The 20,518-nt window shown below is 42.9% G+C and overlaps 3 protein-coding genes across 3 annotated transcripts in view; all 3 read left to right on the forward strand.

Annotated features, from left to right (window-relative positions):
* The first annotated feature begins 2,801 nt into the window (after positions 1 to 2,801).
* On the forward strand, positions 2,802 to 3,438 carry LOC143856032 (uncharacterized). The gene is made up of 2 exons (XM_077366074.1): positions 2,802 to 2,955; positions 3,077 to 3,438. The coding sequence occupies exons 1-2, from the start codon at positions 2,802 to 2,804 to the stop codon at positions 3,436 to 3,438; spliced, it is 516 nt and encodes a 171-aa protein (XP_077222189.1).
* Positions 3,439 to 3,503: 65 nt separating this feature from the next.
* LOC143856034 (uncharacterized) lies at positions 3,504 to 6,336 on the forward strand. The gene is made up of 3 exons (XM_077366075.1): positions 3,504 to 4,107; positions 4,246 to 4,868; positions 5,779 to 6,336. The coding sequence occupies exons 1-3, from the start codon at positions 3,504 to 3,506 to the stop codon at positions 6,334 to 6,336; spliced, it is 1,785 nt and encodes a 594-aa protein (XP_077222190.1).
* A 2,425-nt stretch (positions 6,337 to 8,761) lies between these two features.
* Positions 8,762 to 20,518, forward strand: part of LOC143856101 (calcium uniporter protein 2, mitochondrial-like) — a 61,905-nt gene continuing 50,148 nt past the window's right edge. The window contains exon 1 of the mRNA XM_077366156.1: positions 8,762 to 9,466. The gene's annotated coding sequence lies outside the window, so the exon portion shown is untranslated. The remainder of the gene's footprint in view (positions 9,467 to 20,518) is intronic.

Below are 20,518 nucleotides of genomic sequence, written 5' to 3' on the forward strand. Positions count from 1 at the left end.
AGCTTGAGGTGTGGGTTTGTACGCGTTAAGTATGGCTCCTGGTCATTACCCCTATTTCTTGTTGTTGGGTGTGATTTCTCATCGCCATAAGGCGTTCAGTACTCGACGAGTCCCACGGATGGCGCCAATATGGCGTCTGAATCCGGGTCTGCGATCGCACAGTCGGTAGAGGACCTCCGCGGGGTCTGCAATCACAAACAAAGGGGGTCAGGGGGTCCGGCTTGGGTCCCGGACGACCACTTTGACACTCAAGTCAGATCCTTCGACCAATCAATATAAAGGACAGCGAGAGGAGGAGGGGGTTTGATCAGGGTTACCAGGGCCAATGCGCGGGTTCTTTCCTGGGTGTGCGGATGAGTGGGTCGGAGGGGACTAGCAGGGAGAGTAGGATTAAGTTCCTAGTCTCCTCTGTCATTGCCTCACCTCTTTCTCCGGTTGTTCTGCGGGAGCTGAGAAAAGGATGTCTTTCAAAGGACCTTGGCTCCTTTCAAAGGACGTGGTTGTCTCTCTTCTTCCCTTCCCTCCCTTTTAAAGGGAGGCGCGCGGACCTTTTCATCATTATGGAGAAAAACCCTTCATTTGCAGGATTGGGCCGTTCTTCTGCTCCGCCGGCACGCGTGACTTTGCCGGATAATTTCTTCCATAACTTGTGAAGATGAGGTCTGGACGGCGAGAGAGGGGCACGTGTCGTGATCATACGGTCTTGTCGTTTTCCAACACCTTTCTTCATGATGGTTAGGCCTTTACTGGTGCATGGACGGCACGTGGCGAGATCTGAGAGTAGCGCCGTATTTGTGTTCCATCAAGAATGGCAAACAAGAGTTCTAGTTATAGGCTCTTAAGCACAATCCTATCCCATCCGAATTCCCTATGAGAGATAAACTTTGCTAATTAAATGAGTTTCTCCTATTGGTTGGAAAAGATAAGAAATAAAGCTTGGAGAAAGATCCCATAAATCTTTTCTTGTCTCTAGATTTCCTAGTTGGAAAAGATGAGATTCCCAGCCTCGTGTGGGTCTACCTAAAGTTGAATAAATCCTCTTTTCTCTGCAGTCCATGATTTTCCTCTGATTGAATTACATCTAGAATATCTTCCAATCCATATTTCTAACAAGACTTTTAATCCAATGACTTAGGATGAATCCAAGTGCAACTATATAAAGTTCAACTTAACACAAAGGGAGAAAATAAAGGGATGAATTGGGGAATTCGTTTCATATGAGAGGAAAAAGAGGGAATGAGAGAGAAAAAGTAGAGAAGGATAGAAAGAGAGAGACATTGCATGGTCGGCATCATAGGATGATCCAAACCATCCAAATGATGTACCAATGCACAAATGTGTTGTGTCCCCAACTTCACTTCCATGGGATGATTTGGATTTTCAAATTTTAATGCAAAGACATCTTTATAACATTTGGCGGGTCCATTTAATGTTGGCCGAAACTCCACTTTAGATTAGAATTCCATAATTCTCAAAAATACAAATAGTGGGCCCCACTTCTTGGCCAAACATGCATCCTCTCTATAATTTGAAATTTTCCGATATTAAACAATCTCTCAACCTTAGTGGGCCCTGCTAATAAGATTCGAACCTTAAATAACTTTGGCGGGCCCTACTCGAAGTCAGCCGGAATTTCACCCTTTGGAGTTTTGATCTCCCGTGGAAATGATTCCCTTGAAGAAAATTGACGAAACGAAAAGCAAGGGAAAAGTGATGGAAAACAAGGGAAAACTCCTGGAAAACGGAAAATCGCGGAAGTGGAGGAATCGACCAAAAAGATTGAGAAAATGTAGGAAACTAACAAGGAAATGGGAAACTAGTCCTAACATGATGAAAACTAATGAAATTCTTTGTTGGATAAAGTGGAGCAAAATGGGGGTGTCTACACATAGAAGGAGCTCAGAAAGCCACTCCAACTCAGCAGTGAGTCCCACTGTTGAAAAGAGAAACAAACCAACTAGCTGAGTGGAGAAAAGAACTAATCATGTGCTGCGAAGATTTGAAGAAATAGACCATCGAATTGAGGAGCTAGCCAAAGATCACAATCGACCTACTCTAAGGCCATTCCTTAGCAGACCTCCCTTCAAGGACAGAGTGTTGCACGCACCAACACCTAGAGGGCTCAAAATGCCTTCAATTCCACAGTACGATGGAACAACCGATCCGGTGGACCACTTGGAGACATTCAGAACTATGATGCCCCTCCACGGCGCTTCAGATGGTTTTCTTCGTAGAGCTTTTCGAACTACCCTAACAGGGGCTGCCACAGACTGGTACTCGCGTCTGAAGCCGAACTTTATAGACACCTTTGAGGAATTTGGGGAAGACCTAGTTCGGCACTTCATGAGTAGCCAAAGACCGCGGAAAACTGCAGCCTCGTTGATGGCCATGAGATAAGGGAATGATGAACCTTTGAAGGCGTTTGTGGGCCGATTCAACAGGGAGGCTCTCCAGGTCCCGAACCTAGATCCCTCGGCCACCACGAATACACTCCTCGTAGGAGCCAAATCCAATGAATTCCGATGAGCTGTAGCCCGTCATAATCCACGCCCCCTAGCAGATCTCATGACTGGTGCTGAGGAGTACATCTCTGTCAAAGAAACGCTGGCCGCACTAAACTCAACCCGGAGGAGAACTTCAGAAGAAGAGAAAACCCTACGAAGCAGCGTAGGGACGACAAACCGCCAAGGAAAGAAAAAAGTCCTCAAAGGAGGGAAGAGAACTACACACCTCTTAACACATCAAGAACCTGGAAACTAGCCGCGATCAAAGAAGAGGACTTCTTCAGATGGCCGGCAAAAATGCTTTCTAAGGGGAACAAGAGGGATAAAACAAAGTGCTGCCGATTCCACAAAGATTATGGGCATGACACGGATGAGCGTAGACATCTAAAAGAAGAAATCGAGCTATTGATCAAGAGGGGACATCTCAAGAAATTTGTGAGGGATGACAACGGTAAGAGAGACCCCTGAGAAGGGAGCCCCCAGAACAGAAGGAGTCTGAAATTGCCTCAGTTCGCACGAATCTCCTGTCCCTATGAGCCCGCACATGGAGACACAGTGATCTCAACCCACAGGAGTTATAAACACAATCATTGGCGGACCAACAGCAGGAGGAACCTCATCAACAGCCCGCAAAGCTTACGCCCGGCAAGTTAATGCCATCCATACTTGCAACAAGAAGATGAAAGTAGAAAATGAGATCTCATTCTCTGACGTAGATCTGAACAATCTAATACTTCCCCACGACGATGCTTTGGTCATCACCATTCTTGTAGCCAATTGGGACCTGAAAAAGATCTTAGTGGACAACGGAAGTTCTGCAGACATCCTCTACTATCTCGCCTTCAAGCAAATGCTGATAGGAGACGACCGCCTAAAGCCTGTAAATTCAAATCTGTTCGGATTCTCAAGAGAGATAGTCAAGGTTGAAGGATAGATCGAACTTCCAGTCCTCGTGGGAGAGGCCCCCTTCAGGCTTTCTCTATGGTGAATTTCCTAGTAATGAGGGCCACTTCGGCCTATAACGCTATCTTGGGAAGACTTGGACAAAATCTCCTCTGCGCTGTCGCATCAGCTTACCACAAGAAAATGAAGTTCATAACGCCAAAGGGCGTCGGGGAAGTCAAAAGAGACCAACCACAATCAAGAGAATGCTATGCTACAGCACTCAAAGGGAAAAATGCATTAGAGGCATTGCCTAATAAGTTGCTTGACCTGAGAGGTGAAACCCATATCACCTTCAACAAACCATCTGAAGACCTCATTTCCCTTCTGTTGTACAATGATAATGAAGAGAAGCTGGTCATAATCGGTTCATCCCTAAGTGATAGCATTCGAGAAGAACTCATTCAGTTTTTTAGAGAAAATGCAGATATCTTTGCATGGACCCCCGCTGATATGCCCGGAATAGATCCTAAGGTCAGCGTGCACAAGCTTAGTATAGATCCCACTTGCAAGCCAGTAAAGCAGAAGAGAAGACACTTTGCCCCGAAAAGGCAGCACGCAATTAGAGAAGAGGTCGAAAAGTTGCTGAAGGCTGACTTCATCCAAGAGATCGGATATCCCAATTGGCTGGCCAATGTCGTTATGGTAAAAAAGGCCAATGGCAAGTGGAGAATCCGCATAGATTTCACCGACCTGAACAAAGCCTGTCCAAAAGACAGCTACCCTCTTCCCAAAATTGACTAGCTGATTGATGCTACATCGGGCCATGAGTTGTTAAGCTTCATGGATGCCTTTTCAGGATACAACCAAATACGAATGTATGAAGCGGACATACCCAAGACCTCTTTTGTGACAGATCAAGGAATATACTGTTACCGGGTAATGTTGTTCGGCTTGAAAAATGCTGGGGCAGCGCACCAAAGACTCATTAACAAGCTTTTCAGGAAACAGATCGGGCGAAACATGAAAGTCTACGTAGACGACATGTTAGTCAAGAGCAAGAAAGCACCAGATCACATCTCTGACCCGAGGGAAACGTTTCAGGTCCTTCAAGATTACAGCATGAAACTCAACCCCACTAAATGTGCATTTGGCGTCGTAGCAGGAAAATTCTTCGTGTTTATGGTTAGTCAGAGAAGGATAGAAGCAAACCCAGAAAAAATCCAAGCAATAATAGAATTGAATCCGCCGACCACAATACGAGAGATACAAAGACTCACTGGAATGGTGGCCGCACTGGGACGCTTCATTTCGAAATCCGCGGATAAATGCCTTCCCTTCTTTAATGCAATCAAGGGAATCAAAACTGCCCCTTGGACACCAGAATGTCAAGCAGTGTTCGAAGAGTTGAAACGATACCTAGTCTCCCCGCCATTGCTGACCAAACCAGAGCCCGGAGACGAATTAATGTTGTACCTATCGGTGAGTCCGGTAGCGTTGGCAGCAGTATTGATTCGGGAAGAATGCAATCAATAGAGACCAATCTATTATGTCAGTAAGGTTCTACATGAGGCCGAAACTAGGTACCAGAGCGTAGAAAAGTTGGCATATGTTCTAATCATGGCAGCCCAAAAGCTAAGGCCTTATTTTCAAGCACACACGATCAAGGTCATGACTGATCAACCACTCAGAGAGATCCTCCACAAGCCGGACACCTCCGGACGACTCGTGAGGTGGGCAGTGGAACTTAGTGAGTTCGATATCCGGTACTTACCAAGGCCAGCAATAAAGGCCCAAGTTCTGGCAGACTTCGTTGCTGAATGTACCCTACCCGTGCAAAATGTTACTTCTGAAGCGGATGAGACAATTCAACCTCCGGGGGGAGAAGTCACAACTACACCCTGGAGCAAAGCCAAGAGGAAACAATTCAACCACCAGGTGGAGAGGTCACAACTACACCCGAGGGCAAAGCCAAGAAGAAACAATTTAACCTCCAGGTGGAGAGGTCACAACTACACCCGGAGGGTAGGGCCGGGAAGGAACAACTCAACCTCCAAGTGGAAAGGATACCACTCCACTCGGAGGGCACAGACAAGAAGAAATACACCTGAACAAGAGTGAACTGGAAGAAGCCGAGAAGCGAGATCTGTTGGATGACGAGCCGCTATGGGAGTTGTATGTAGATGGATCCTCAAGCTCACAAGGGAGTGGAGCAGGCCTAATTCTCACTGGGCCTGAAAACTTTGCTATGGATTACACGGTGAGGTTTGACTTCCACGCATCTAATAATGAGGTGGGATATGATGCTCTCATAGCCGGAATGAACTAAGCAATCCAGACACGCGCCCAAAGACTAAAAGCCTACAGCGACTCCCAACTGGTTGTTAATCAGGTACAAGGAACTTATGAAGCACGGGATGAGCAGATGAGCAAGTACCTGTCAAAAGCTCATCACCTCCCCGACAAGTTCAAAAGCTTCGAAATTGTTCGAGTTCCAAGGACAGAAAACGGGAAGGCAGACGTGCTTTCCAGACTAACGGCCTTTGTGTACACCGCTCTAGGGAGCATATACATGGGGTTCCTGAAGAAATCAAGTATTGACAGTGAGATCGTCGAACTGATCCAGATTGATCACGAACCGTGTTGGATGGACGAAATCATCAATTACTTACAGAATGGAAAGCTGCCTAAAGGAAAGAAAGAGGCACGCAAGGTGGTCCAGAGGTCAACCAGGTTTTCCTTTGATGGTAAGAACCTATACAAAAGGTCGTACACCCTCCCTTATCTGAAGTGCCTTCGACCGACCGATGTCCCATACACTTTGCAAGAGACACACAAGGGACTCTGTGGCGAACATCTGGGCGGCAAGGCGTTAGCCATAAAAGTATTACTGAGGGGGTTATATTGGCCGACCTTGAGACATGACGCACTAGATCTCGTAAGAAAATGAGAGAAATTTCAAAAATTCTCTCCCACCAGTCATCAACCAGCTGTACCTATGGCATCCATTGTCAGCCCTCTTCCCTTTGCAGTATGGGGAATGAACATCCTGGGACCTTTCCCACGTGGCCCCGGAGGAAGTGAATTTGTCGTAGTCTTGATAGACAACTTCACAAAGTGGGAGGAGGCCGAACCCTTGTCCAAGATTACGGAACAGAACATACAGATGTTTTTCTGGAAATCGGTAATTTGCTGATTCGGGATCCTCCGAGTTTTGATAACCGATAATGGAAAGCAGATCGATAGCCAGAACTTCTGGAAATTTTGTTCGGATCTCAAGATTGAACAGCGGTTTACCTCCATGGCTCACCCCCAAATGAATGGGCAAATAGAAGTCACCAACAGGATCCTCCTTCAGGGGATCAAGAAAAGGTTGGATGAAAAAGGGGGACGATTGGCCGATGAACTATTCCACGTCCTGTGGGCATACCGCACCACCCCACACACCGCAATTGGAGAATCCCCTTTTAACTTGACTTTAGATCGAACCCCCTAATCAGTGCCTCTTCAAATGACCACATCTCCAGAACACTTTCAGGGACAAATTCCTCTGTAGTCGCAACCATACTAAGTAAACGACGCTGAACAGCATCCTCCAAGAGTTCGGTGCCACTTGAACCGGGGCCAAACCATAATATCTCAATATTGCGGCAATGAAGGAGTTGATGGGAAACCTAAAGCTGGCCTTCAAGGCCGCCTCTTATATACAAATGTCAAAGCGATCATTGCTTGCACAGTCTCTCTCAATGGTCGCCGTCAAGATAAACTGATCAGGAATGCAATATCGATCCCTAACATCACCAAGCCGAGAAGCATCAAGGAGGTTCTCCTCTTGAGCCGCGTCGGTGCCTTCTCTAGGATCGGCTTCCATCCCGGATGTAGCCACAATATCAACCACCCTGCTCTCCCGAAAAAGGGGTAGAGGCCCTCTGTAGACACCCCATTTTGCTCCGCTTTAATTAACAAAGAAGTTAGTGTTTTTCTATCGGTTTTCTACTGTTTTCCATTTTGGTGTCCGTCTCTTACATTTTCACAATTTTTTCGGTCATTCGCCATGTTTTGTATTTTTCCGCCAAGTGTTGAGAAGGGTTATTCGCAAGAATCTAAACAAGAGAGAATTTGAACTTATTTGGTGGGCCGCATCAAACATTTTGATTAAATTTGGATCAAATCAGTGTACCCCGCATCGTTGATTTTTGAACTTATTTTGATCCAATGAATAAGATCGTTTTTTATAGAGGACTTATATATGCTTTGGTCATATATGCAATGGGGTTCACCGAGGGTCGGTTTGGATTATTCCATGAAAAAATGATTTGGGGGAGCACAACCCGTTTATGCCGTGGCTAATAAAGCGGATCGTTCAGATCATTTTATGGAGGAAATGTGCAAGGCATGCCAAATTCAAGTAATAACTCATCATTTGGATGGTTCAAGATAGTCCAATAGAGGGGATTTAGAGGTACAACTTGGTTGTGCCGCAGCCCCATCAATTTGATAGCTCGAATCAGCCCATGGAAATGTTCTAAAGACCGCAACCAATCTACAATGCGGTCTACTTATTGGATGGCTTGGATCATCTCAAGGAAATAATTAGGAAGGCGCGGCCAATTCGGACCATGGCACATTCAAATTTGAACAGTACGGATCACCCTATAGAAATGATTTAGGAGTGTGCTACTAAATCGCATTGTGACCCATCGTTTGGGTGGTTTGGATCGACCCATAGAATTAATTAAGAAGGCACACCCCATCTAATTACATTGTTGCCTATCAAATGAACGGCTCGGATCAGCCCACTAAAATGCACGGTTTAGATCATCCTATGAAGTGGGGGCTGTTATGGCATTTTTTATTTAGTCCAAAATAGATTCGGTCAACTTGGAAGAATGGTGTTGGAATCATTAGAAGAAACCAATTTGAGAGGGCCTTGGTCGAATGTGGCATGAGGGGTAGTTTTGCCATTTAAGGTGAATAAGATTTTTCTACCATGTGAATGCACTGTTGGTCTTGTTCCTTTCTATACCCAAGTTGATCTCCATATCATTTTTCGAATAAAATATTAGAAAGAAGAAGAAGAGTATATATTATATAAAGAAAGTTGATGTGAAAGAAGTTGGTCTTTCTTTTTTGGATTTTAGCACGATACTATTTTTCTATCATATGAATGTGTTGTTAGTTCGGTTCCTTTACATACCCAAGTTGATCTCCATATCATTTTTCAAATAAAATAATAGAAAGAAGAAGAAGAGTATATATTATATAAAGAAAGTTGATGTGAAAGAGGTTGGTCTTTATTTTTTTGGATTTTAGCAAGATTCTATTTTTCTATAATAAAGAGAAGAAGAGCGACGATCTTGAAAAAAGAGGATGGAATGGCTCTCTGGACGAAAAAAAAAAACCAGCAGCCAGAGGGGGATAGATGATCCGAACCATCCTTCTTCATAGCCGTTCACCCCATCCATCCTTTTTCTCTTGGTTAACACACTCAGACAACTCATTCCCATGACCTACATGCATCGTGCTCCATCCCTTTAACTAATCCAATCCCATGGCAATCTGTTCAGACCCCACCATCTAATCCTATGGTCATCAGTTACACCCCATGCACCCCATACATTCATACACTCCATATCATCATGCCCATATTCCTATCCACAACCGACCACTTATCATCATGACCATACCCATATAAATCCCATCCATTCCATTACCTATTTAACTAAATCCAAACCACTTTGTCCCTATTTTACCTGGTCTGAATCCTTGGTCCAACTGTCTGGGCTGAGACTCATCCCCTTACTTCATCAATTTGTGGTCAATTTGATCAAAAATCCTAGAAGGGTTCAATTATAACAAGAATCTCATCAAAGTGGCAGGATCGATATCAAATTTTGGAAAGAGGTGAGGCATCAATTGTCGCAGGAGAGAATCCTCTCTGATCACTCTCATCACTCGGTTCTTGGATTCGAAGAGATTTTCGAAGCATCATCAAAGGGGTTTTCTAGAGCGTATAAAAGGGTGCGACAAAGCGTATATTTCGGATTTACATACCCTAGAGACGAGGAGCGCGACCAAAGGTAGGTTCATTCTTCTCTAATTTTTTCTAGAATTATTCCGTATTTTTTTTTACTTGTTTTTGCATGGTTTTAGTATTTACGCTCATGTAATTCAATAATTAATGGGTTGGCTCAAAATCGGGTTTACATGAGTGTTTCAAAGTCCGATTCGTCTCAAAATTTAATATAATAATCTATTTAATGGGACTAAAAGAACTATCGGATTGGATCAGACGTTGGATCTAAGGATTTCCAGAATTTGAATGAAGATTGAAACTTAATTTGAATTAATGACCGGGATATTAACAAATTGGAAAAAACAGCTATCTTAGGATGATTTATTTCTTGGAATATTATAATTTTCTTGTGTTCATCATATCAGAGCAATGTTAAAGGACATCTTTCAAAGTCATAATTTTCTCAAAAATCAAGACATCTTTTTTAAGAAGAAAAATGGAAAATATACCAAATAAGTTCTAAAATTAATGAAATTTTGTAGTAAAATAATATGATGCTGATATATTCTTTCATGAATTTTAATGATTTTAGGATTCTATTTGGTATATCGTTTGATATTTTCTTTTGAAACAACAAAATTTTGTGAGGTTTTTTATTAATATCAAATCATAATTAAAATTTTCAAAAATTTTACAGTAGTCTTATATTGCAAATATCATGTTACTATTAAATTTTCAATTGATTTGGAATTTGTTTCCAAGGGGATACTGTGTAAACTCATAATCTGATCTGAACCTTTAAAAATCTGAAATTGATATTAAATAGTATTTAAAATTCATGAACTTTTTACAGTAGACTATATTCATTCATATCTTGTTACTGTAGATATTTCAACTTATTTCAAATTTATTTGCAATGAGTTCATTTCTAAAATCATCCATGTGATCTGAAATTGATAAAATCAATTAAAAATTGAAATTAACCAAAATCATTATGAAAATTTCCAGGGAACTTTAATTTGCTGTCACGCATTCATTCCTTAAGCCGCTGAAACAGAAATCTTAGGAGTCTTAGATTTCCTTTGTAAAATGGCCCTACTAGGATAATTTAGATGCCGAGATCGTAACCATAATCGTATGCTAATTGCGATCAATCCAGCATAATTAGAGTGTATAAATTATAGTATGTTATTGGCTCCGAGGTCCAATGTTCACGAAAATCCTGAGAAATATGCCAGGCAATAAGATACTATAACTTACATGCTAAATTATACGAGGGTTGAGAGCATGATTCCCTTCCGTGGTTGTGATTCAAGGCTGAAGCTTGCGAACCATAGAACCCTTGGTATTCCTTAGATGTTTAGGAACCGAAAATCCTTGAAATCTGAAAATCATTAACTTCAGCAAATTGAATCAATTTACGTCATGTCTTTCGGAACCGTTGGATTGCGGTTTCCATCGTAAGAACTATTAAAGCCCTATTTAGGGACATTTGTGTCATGTCGTGTCCTAGGTTTTAGAGAGTCCTAGAGTTAGGAGTCCAGCCTCATCACGGGCGTTTGCTATGGATAGCAACCGTGCAATAGATCTAGTTACACTAGCCACCTCACTTTTCCCCTAGGACAAACCTAGTTACCTAGGATGTAGGTTAACCTGCATTAGTCTAAGGGACGTCTTGCACTTAGATATGACCATATAGCATCTTAGATGAAGTCCTAGGATAATAAAATATTCAACTTGAATTAAATAATTTTTCTTAAAACTGTTGAAACAGTCAATCCAATCTAGATCGGTGTCCTAGATGAGTTAGGCATAAGTAGCTTAGTTCAAGTGCACCGGACTACGTCGACTCTGATCCCAGTGAGGCTTGGTTACGTAGGCAGCTTGGCTGCTTGATGGCATACCAATCACGAGTCGGCTCCACAGATAAGTGGGGTTTTGTACATTAATCCTTAAATTAAAACTAATTAAATCACTTAGGACTTTCCATGAAATTAGAAGTTTGGGAGAACTTTCACTTAGATTGAATTCAAACAAATTAAGAAAATCAAGATACACATTTAGGAATTACATTAAAATTAGATCTTAGGATGCATGTCACATAGTTCGCACATTAATATAGAATTAAATGGGCCATTTAAAAGAAATTCGAAAGAGTTAACTTTTGGAATTGAAGACCGATTATCGGGCAGGAATGGTGCATGTGGTGGTAACTCCCCATACGTTCCATTCTCGTAACCAAGTAACGAGTCTAGATTTATGGTCAATGATGGGTCCTAGATCCCTCATCTAGGTGGCAACTCTGTCACTCTCTTTTGCGTGGAATTCGGATTGCCTTAGTGATCCCAAGTTCACGGAAAAGATGAATTAAATCACACCTTGCTAGGCTTGGCGGCTTACCCCTGCCCTTATGAGTACTGGGTTGCACGTTTGTTTGCACCCTATGGCTTAGTTACTGCCTGCTTAGTTGCTGCCTGCTTGGTTGGGTAATTAAAATCAATAATAAAAAGCACACGCCATTCGCGTGGGTACGAGAGACCAAGAGAGAGCGTGGCGGCTCACGCCCCACCCCTCTCCCGGGATCGGGTCCCACACCCTCAGATCGAGTCCATCTTCCTCATCGTCCTCATCGGTACCCGATCCCAAGTGATCTGGGTTTTCAACCCCTACAGGGCTAAGGTTCAAGTCCAGAATAACTTCCCCAGATCCTCTGTCTACATCCTCGTCGTCACCCTCGAGGTCTATGACCACGTTACTTTCCCGGGTAGCCATGGCCTGGCTTCCTCTAAGGTTTAATCAAACCTCGTCCTTTCAGACGAGCTGGAACTAGTTTCGCCCTGCTGACGATGAGCTGGAGCTAGACTCCGAACTAGAACTATTACACATTAAGGAAAAAAGAAGAAATGCAACGCAAAGAGACGAACTAGAAAAGATTACCTATCTAAAGGTAAGACTCCGATCTCAAATAGCGGCAAGCAACGACGAACCGAGTAGAGAAACTAAACCGCACTAGCAGAGCAAAAAGGGAGAGCAAAATGGTGAGTGAAGAAAATGAAACCCAACAACTCATTTTATATGCGAACTTGTCAGAAGACCGTCCGTACCCACTAATCCCATTCCGCCACGCGGCAAGGCATTAATGAAGAGACCCGAAAAACGAAGCGACGGGACCAAAAAAAATCATGATCCCCATAGTGATTGAAAGTGTTCGAGAAAAGCTACCAACTGTGGTAGTTCGACAGAAAAATCAGATCGTCTGAAGCCGTCCAGGATATTACACAATCCACTAAAGGACAAAAGTCAAATCGTCTGAAGCCGTCCAGGATATTACGCAATCCACTAAAGGACAAAAATCAAATCGTCTAAAGCCATCCAGGATATTACACAATCCACTAAAGGACAAAAATCAGATCGTTTGAAGCCGTCTAGGATATTACGCAATCCATTAAAGGACAAAAATCAGATCATCTGAAGCCATCCAGGATAATACGCAATCCACTAAAGGACAAAAATCTGATCATCTCAAGATGACCAGGATATGGCACAATCTGCTAAAAGACAAAAATCATATCGTCTTAAGCTAACCAGGATGTAACGTAATCCGCTAAAAGATAGAAATCAGATCATCTTAAGCCGACCAGGATATAGCGCAATCCGCTAAAAGACAAAAATCAAATCATCTCAACCCGACCAGGATATGGCGCAATCCGCTAAAAGACAAATACCAGTTCGTCCTTAGCTGTTCTGAATAAAGACTTCAGAATTCCAGTCATCCTGAGCCGTTCTGAACAATGATTTCAGAAGTCAGTTCATCAAGAACTTCCAGTTCATCCTGAGCCATTCTGAACAAAGACTTCAGAAGTCAGTTCACCCTGAGCCGTTCTGAACAAAGATTTCAGAAGTCAATTCAACAAGAGCTTTCAATTCGTCCCGAGCCATTCTAAACGGATAGAAGAACCCAATCAGACTATCCCTTATATACACATCCTGTCAAGCTTCCCCAGGTCATCAAAATGACTTGAAAAATCGGGGGGCAAATGATGGGGTATAAAAAGGTGACCCCAATCACCAATCGTGAAATACTCAAGAGGGGGGGTGAATTGATTTTAACACTAAATTAGCCCTTTTGATGATTACCTATGAACCCTAATTGGAATTTTTCTTCACTTGATTAAATATTTGGTTAGTGCAAATATAATTGAAAGCAAAATGAAATGCCAAACCAAAAACAATAATGAAAGTGCAAGACAAGAAAGAACACACCGATGTATAGTGGTTCGGGGAAAGCCCTACTCCACTCTTCTTAAGATCGTCCTTAAGGATTTCCACTATTGGAGACCTCCACGATGCCCGGCTCCGAGGCGGTTACACTTCCAAGGGTTATTAAATGAGGATGCCCTTACACCTTTACAAAGACTCTCCTTCTCCGCCGAGTTCTAAGCGTTGCTCTCTAGGGAATTTAAAAAAGGAATGCCCTAGCCACCTATACAAGAAGTGAAGATTGAATAGCTTGGCTTCTTCTTGAAAGCTTGATGCTCTTTGTAGATCCTTGATTGCTCTTCAATGATGGTAGTTGCAAGTGAAAGCTCTAAGTATCCCAACTCAAGAAATTTACAAGTGCAAGGCAAGTTTGGGAAGAAAACAAAAATATCAAGCACAAATAGATTGCAAGTTTTCTTTGATGCTCAAGTATGTTTTCAAAATGATCAAGGGAGAGGAAAAAATCCTCTAGATGTTGTATTTATAATCTCTCAAGAGAATATGACCGTTTGGGGGTGGAAATATCAAATTTCACAAATTAATTCAAATCCCAACGGCTATATTCTTACTTGTCACGAAGTTCTCGGAATTCCGAGAACCATTCTCGGAGCTCCGAGAAATTCTCCGAGTTCCGAGAAATATTCTCGGAGTTCCGAGAAAACGGCCAGAAGAACAAAATATTCTGCTGGACCATTTCTCGGAACTCCGAGAAATGGCCAGAAGCTACTGGACCATTTCTCGGAGTTCCGAGAGAACTCTCGGAGTTCCGAGCTTGGAGCTCCGAGAAAAATCTAGGAGTTCCAAGAAGCCTAAAAATCTGTATATTTTGAGATTTTATTTCTTGTTTGATTTTTGGCTTTTGGAACTCAACTCCTATGATAATTATGGAATGTTTATGAGGGTCCCAACATGTTGGTCCACCACATAATCATTCACTAAACCGTTGAAGTTCTTTAAGTGTTGTGTGAAAACAATTTTGAAAAACACTTTGAAAACGTTTTGCCTTGACTTGAAAATTGAAATGAACAAGAGGGGGGGTGAATTGAATTTATCTCAATATTAGGCCTTTTGAATATTTCCTATGAATCCTAATTGGAATTTTTCTTCACTTAATTAAATATTTGGTTAGTGCAAATATAATTGAAAAACAAAAAGAAATGCCAAACCAAACAATAATGGAAATGCAAGAGTGAGAAATGACACACCGATATATAGTGGTTCGGCCAACGGCCTACTCCACTCTACTCAAGGTCGCACTTGAGGGATTCCACTATTGGAGACCTCCACGATGCCCGGCTCCGAGGCGGTTACAATTCCAAGGGATATTAAACAAGGATGCCCTTACACCTTTACAAAGACTCTCCTTCTCCGCCGAGTTCTAAGCGGTTGCTCTCTAGGGAATTAAAAACGGAATGCCCTAGCCACCTATACAAGATATGAAAGATTGATAGCTTGGCTTCTTCTTGAAAGCTTGATGCCCTTTGTAGTTCCTTGATTGCTCTTCAACAAGGATTTGCAAGTGATAGCTCTAAAATATCCAAACTCAATAGGTTCACAAGTGAAAGGCAAGTTTGGGAAAAACCAAAAATCTTAAGCTTAAAAGGGTTGCAAGTTTGCTTGAGTGCTTAAGAGGGTTTTTCAAAAATCAAGAGGGAGGAAATAATCCTCTAGATGTTGTATAAATAGTCTCTCCTCAAAATATGACCGTTTGGGGGTGTAGATAACAAAAATCAACTTTTAAATCAAAACCCAACGGCTCTTTTTTGAGCTGTCGCAAGGTTCTCGGAGTTCCGAGAATTCTCGGACTTCCGAGAAATATTCTCGGACTTCCGAGACAACGGCCAGAAGAAATAAAATTTCTACTGGACCATTTCTCGGAGTTTCGAGAAATTTTCTCGGAGTTTCGAGAAAGTGTCCAGACGCTACTGGACCTTTTCTCGGAGTTCCGAGGGAACTCTCGGAGTTCTGAGCTCCAGTCTCGGAGTTCCGAGAAGCCTAAAAAATCTGATATTTTGATGTGTGATTTTTGGCTTTTGGAACTTGACTCCTATGATAATTTTGGAATGTTTATGAGGGTCCCAACATGTTGGTCCACCACATAAGCATTCACTAAACCGTTGAAGTTCTTTAAGTGTTATTTGAAAAACAATTTTGAAAACACTTTGAAAATACTTTGCCTTGACTTGAAACTCTAAAGAGAAAGGATGTACAATGATACCTATGCAATCTTCGATCCCTCTTTAGCTTTGGTCTTCAAATGATCTTCCATCTTTGGATGCTTGCTTGAGTGATGATGTGAGCTTCACTTAGCTCCTTTGGCTCTTGTTTGGAACATCTTCAAGCATGACCAAGTTGAGTGTTGGTTTCTTCAACGATCAATCATATCTTAAACACAACACTTCACAGCAAATTGATTAGTATTCAAAAACACAATCAATTATGTTTAGAATCATCAAAACAAGATTGGAGAGTAGACCCTTGGGCTTACAATCTCCCCCTTTTTTATGATGACAAACAAAATTGATTATGAGGTGTGTGTGGAGTGACATAGTAGGTAAGTGAATACTAGAACTCCCCCTCAATATATGCACACTGTGGGACATGATCCCGCGAGAGGGGCGTGGGGCGCGAGCCGCCGCGCGCTCTCCTTTGGTCTCTCGTTCCCACGCGATTGGCGTGTGCATTTTAATATTGATTTGAATTCGTCTTTCCTGTGGACTTGGGATCACTAAGGCAATCCGAATTCCACACGAAAGAGACTGACAGAGTCGCCACCTAGATGTGGGATCTAGGACCCATAATTAACCAGAAATCTAGACTCGCTACCTGGTTACGAGAATGGAAGGTATGGGGAGTTATCCACCACATGCACCATTCTTGTCCGATAATCGGTCTTCGATTCCAAAAGCTAACTCTTTTAAATTTATTTTAAATGGCTCATTCAACTCTATGTTAATGTGCGAACTAAGTGACATGCATCCTAGAATCTAATTTCAATGTGAATCCTAGATGTGTATCTTGATTTATTAATTTGTCTGGATTCATTCTAAGTGAAAGTTCTCCTAGAATTCTAATTTCATGGAAAACCCTAACTGATTTGATTAAGTATTTACAAGAAAATTAATATACAAAACACCACAATTTGTTGTGGTGCCGACTCGCGGGTGGTATGCCATCAGACATCCAAGCTGCCTACGTACCCAAGCCTCACTGGGATCAGAGTCGACGTAGTTCGGTGCACCTAAGCTAAGCTACTTATGCCTAACTCAACTAGGACACCGACCTAGACGGGATTGATTGTTTCAACAGTTTTAGGAGAAGTTATTTAATTCAAGTTGAGGATTTTATTATCTTAGGATTTCATCTAAGATGCTATATGATTCTCATCTAAATGCAAATGGTCCCTTAGACTAATGCAGGTTTGCCTACATCCTAGTTTACTAGGCTTGTCCTAGGGAAAGATTGGGTGACTAGTGTAACTAGACCTATGGCACGGTTGCTATACATAGCAAACGTCCGTGATGAGGCTGGACTCCTAACTCTAGGACTCCCTAAAACCTAAGACTCCCTAAAACTTAGGACACGACACGACACCGGTGTTCCTAAATTGGGCTCTAAGGGTCTTTACGACGGAAACCGTGATCCAACGGTTTCGAAAGACACAAGACAAATCGATTTAAATTCTCGAGGTTAGTGAAAAAAGGGATGGAAGAGATGATGAAATAGTGTGAGGGAATGAGAAAGATAGAGAAAGGTGCGACTGAACTTGGGAGTGCCAAATTGCCTACGTACCCCGCGATGGGGATCAAGCCACACGTAGTTCCGCTGGCGAGGTTGCTTGGATTTTGGAAGACAGAATTGGTATTTGTATCTGGAATCGGGTTTGCATTTGAGCATTGGACTTGAGATTCAGAAACATTGATCTAGCAATGGGATTTTGGAATTGGGAATTTGCATCAAAGAATTGAGCATATAGGAATCATCAAGGGTTTGAATTTTCGGAATTCAAAGTGGGCGGGCTTATGAGATTTGGCCAAATGGATTCAGACATGCGACTCGGATTGTGTTGGGATATGACTCGGTTGGATTGGGTTAATGGTTAGGGTCAAGTGAGTCAGGTCTAAGTTAGGAGCAAACCCGAGACTAGCCATGGTCTAACTAGGAGGAAGCAGGGTACAAACCAGGGTGCGGACCAGGGTGCACCAGGGTGCGAACCAGCAGGGAACCAGGGTGCGAACCAGCAGGGAACCAGGGTGCGAACCAGCAGGGGAACCAGGGTGCAACCAGCAACGAACCTGGGTGCAACCAGGGTCTAACCAGAGTGCGAACCAGCAGGGAACCAGGGTGCGAACCAATATCGAACCAGGGTGCGAACCAGTAGGGAACCAGGGTGCAACCAGCAGGGAACCAGGGTGCAACCAGTAGGGAACCAGGGTGCAACCAGCAGGGAAGCAGGGTGCGAACCAGTAGGGAACCAGGGTGCGAACCAGTAGGGAACCAGGGTGCAACCAGCAGGGAACCAGGGTGCGAATAAGTAGGGAACCAGGGTGCAACCAGCATCGAACCTGGGTGCAACCAGCAGCGAACCTGGGTGCAACCAGGGTCTAACCAGAGGCTAACCAGGGGGAAAACAGACCCTACATGCTTCCTAACATGGTTTTTCTTTTAAAGTAAAAGATATGTATGAAAACAGACCCTACATAGAATTGAAATAAATGCCTACCTCTTTGGAAACCCACTTTGTGTTTGATTTTTCTTTGATGTTAATTCTTTGAAGATGATTCCTTGCTTGATAATGACTGCTTTTGATATATATCACCCAACGTATAAAATCACCCGATCCGGCAAGGATGGCCGAACCCTTGAAGAGATGAGGGAGAGGGATGAATTTTCTAAGAGAGGGGTTCTTTTTCTTCTCTTCTTGGATGGTGGGATGAGAGGGTATTTATAGGAGAATGGGATAGGAGGTTAGGTGAGGTTAGGTGGTTTTGGATGGTTAGGATGAGAGGATGAGGTTAGGTAAGGTTAGGTGGGGTTAGGTAAGGTTAGGTGAGGTTAGGTGAGGTTAGGTGAGGTTTGGATGGTTAGGATGAGAGGAGAGGTTAGGTGAGGTTAGGTGAGGTTTGGATGGTTAGGATGAGAGGAGAGGTTAGGTGGTTTTGGATGGTTAGACCCAGGTCAAGATCTGCCATTGATCTAACGATTTACGGAAATCGGGTCTCGGAATGGAATCAGGGTCCGGGCTATGAAGTGACCCTAACTTATTTTGTCCCGATTGATGATCCGTAAAGTCAGATCAAGATATTAATGACCTAAAACATATAAATCAATGATAGAGGGGGTTCTCACATGGATTTAACACACTAATTTATTTGTTGATTAAAACAAAACAAAATGGGGTGTCTACAGATGCCCCTCTTTGGTAGAGATGACGTAGTCATTGAATACCAAAGTTAAAAATGACAGAACCATTTTGCGTAGCTTTAATCGACAAAGGACTCTCTAGACACAACGCACCTTAACATAATGCAAAACCTTAGATGAAACCCTAGAACTTGAATAATAAAAAAAACTCGATGCGGCGCCGTTCACAAACGGGCAATTAGAGAATGAGATATCATTTTCGAATGGATTCTGAAGGGAAAGGACAAAGATCGCTCTCAAACAGTTTTTAGAAGGAGATGAGACGCCGCTCACAAGCGGGTTCAACGAGGATAAGAAGCATTCCCAAATGGACTTGGATAATGAGGCACCGTTCACAAACGGCCTCAAGGAGGATAGAAAACCATTCACAGATGGACTCGAGAAATGAGGCACCGTTCACAAACGGGCTCAAGGAGAAGACAAGACCATTCACAAATGGACTCGAGAAATGAGGCACCATTCACAAACGGGCTCAAGGAGAAGACAAGACCATTCACAAATGGACTCGAGAAATGAGGCACCGTTCACAAACGGGCTCAAGGAGGACGATACCATTCACAAATGGATTCGAGAAAAGAGGCACCATTCACAAACGGACTCAAGGATAAGACAAGACCATTCACAAATGGACTCGAGAAATGGGGCACCATTCACAAACGGGCTCAAGGAGAAGACGAGACCATTCACAAATGGACTCGAGAAATGAGGCACCGTTCACAAACGGGCTCAAGGAGAAGACGAGACCATTCACAAATGGATTCGAGAAATGAGGCACCGTTCACAAACGGGTTCAAGGAGAAGACGAGACCATTCACAAATGGACTCGAGAAATGAGGCACCTTTCACAAGAGGGCTCAAAGAGGACATGAGACCATTCACAAATGGACTCAGAAAATGAGACACCGTTCACAAACGGGTTCAAGGAGAAGACGAGACCATTCACCAATGGACTAGAGAAATGAGGCACCATTCACAAACGGGCTCAAGGAGGACATGAGACCATTCACAAATGGACTCAAAAAATGAGACACCGTTCACAAACGGGTTCAAGAAGAAGACGAGACCATTCACAAATGGACTCGAGAAATGAGGCGGCCCCGTTCACAAACGGGCTCGAAGAATTTAGAGATTTTTTATGAACTTGAATTTGACGTAGGATTGGATTTTTTATTTTTTATTTAATTAAGGATTTGGATTTGATAATTTTTTTTTATTTTTGGAAAATGAGGTACCGTCCGCAAATGGGCTCAAGGAGAAGATGAGACCATTCACAAATGGCCTCGAGAAAAGAGGCACCGTTCACAAACGGGCTCAAAGAGGACATGAGACCATTCACAAATGGACTCAGAGAATGAGAAACCTGTTCACAAACGGGTTCAAGGAGAAGACGAGACCATTCACAAATGGACTCGAGAAATGATGCACCTTTCAC

This window comes from Tasmannia lanceolata, unplaced genomic scaffold (genome assembly GCF_043159265.1).
Source record: "Tasmannia lanceolata isolate RefF3 unplaced genomic scaffold, GAP_Taslan_0.1 ptg000023l, whole genome shotgun sequence".
NCBI lineage: Eukaryota > Viridiplantae > Streptophyta > Magnoliopsida > Canellales > Winteraceae > Tasmannia > Tasmannia lanceolata.

Excerpts from the sequence above, each read along its gene's own strand:
- LOC143856034 (XM_077366075.1), top strand. The coding sequence starts at position 3,504 with ATGAGGGCCACTTCGGCCTATAACGCTATCTTGGGAAGACTTGGACAA. Across the intron at positions 4,108-4,245 it reads TATGGTAAAAAAGGCCAATG|GATACAACCAAATACGAATG; the intron begins GCAAGTGGAGAA and ends ATGCCTTTTCAG. Across the intron at positions 4,869-5,778 it reads AATTAATGTTGTACCTATCG|GTACAAGGAACTTATGAAGC; the intron begins GTGAGTCCGGTA and ends GTTGTTAATCAG.
- LOC143856032 (XM_077366074.1), top strand. The coding sequence starts at position 2,802 with ATGCTTTCTAAGGGGAACAAGAGGGATAAAACAAAGTGCTGCCGATTC. Across the intron at positions 2,956-3,076 it reads ATTTGTGAGGGATGACAACG|GAGTTATAAACACAATCATT; the intron begins GTAAGAGAGACC and ends CTCAACCCACAG.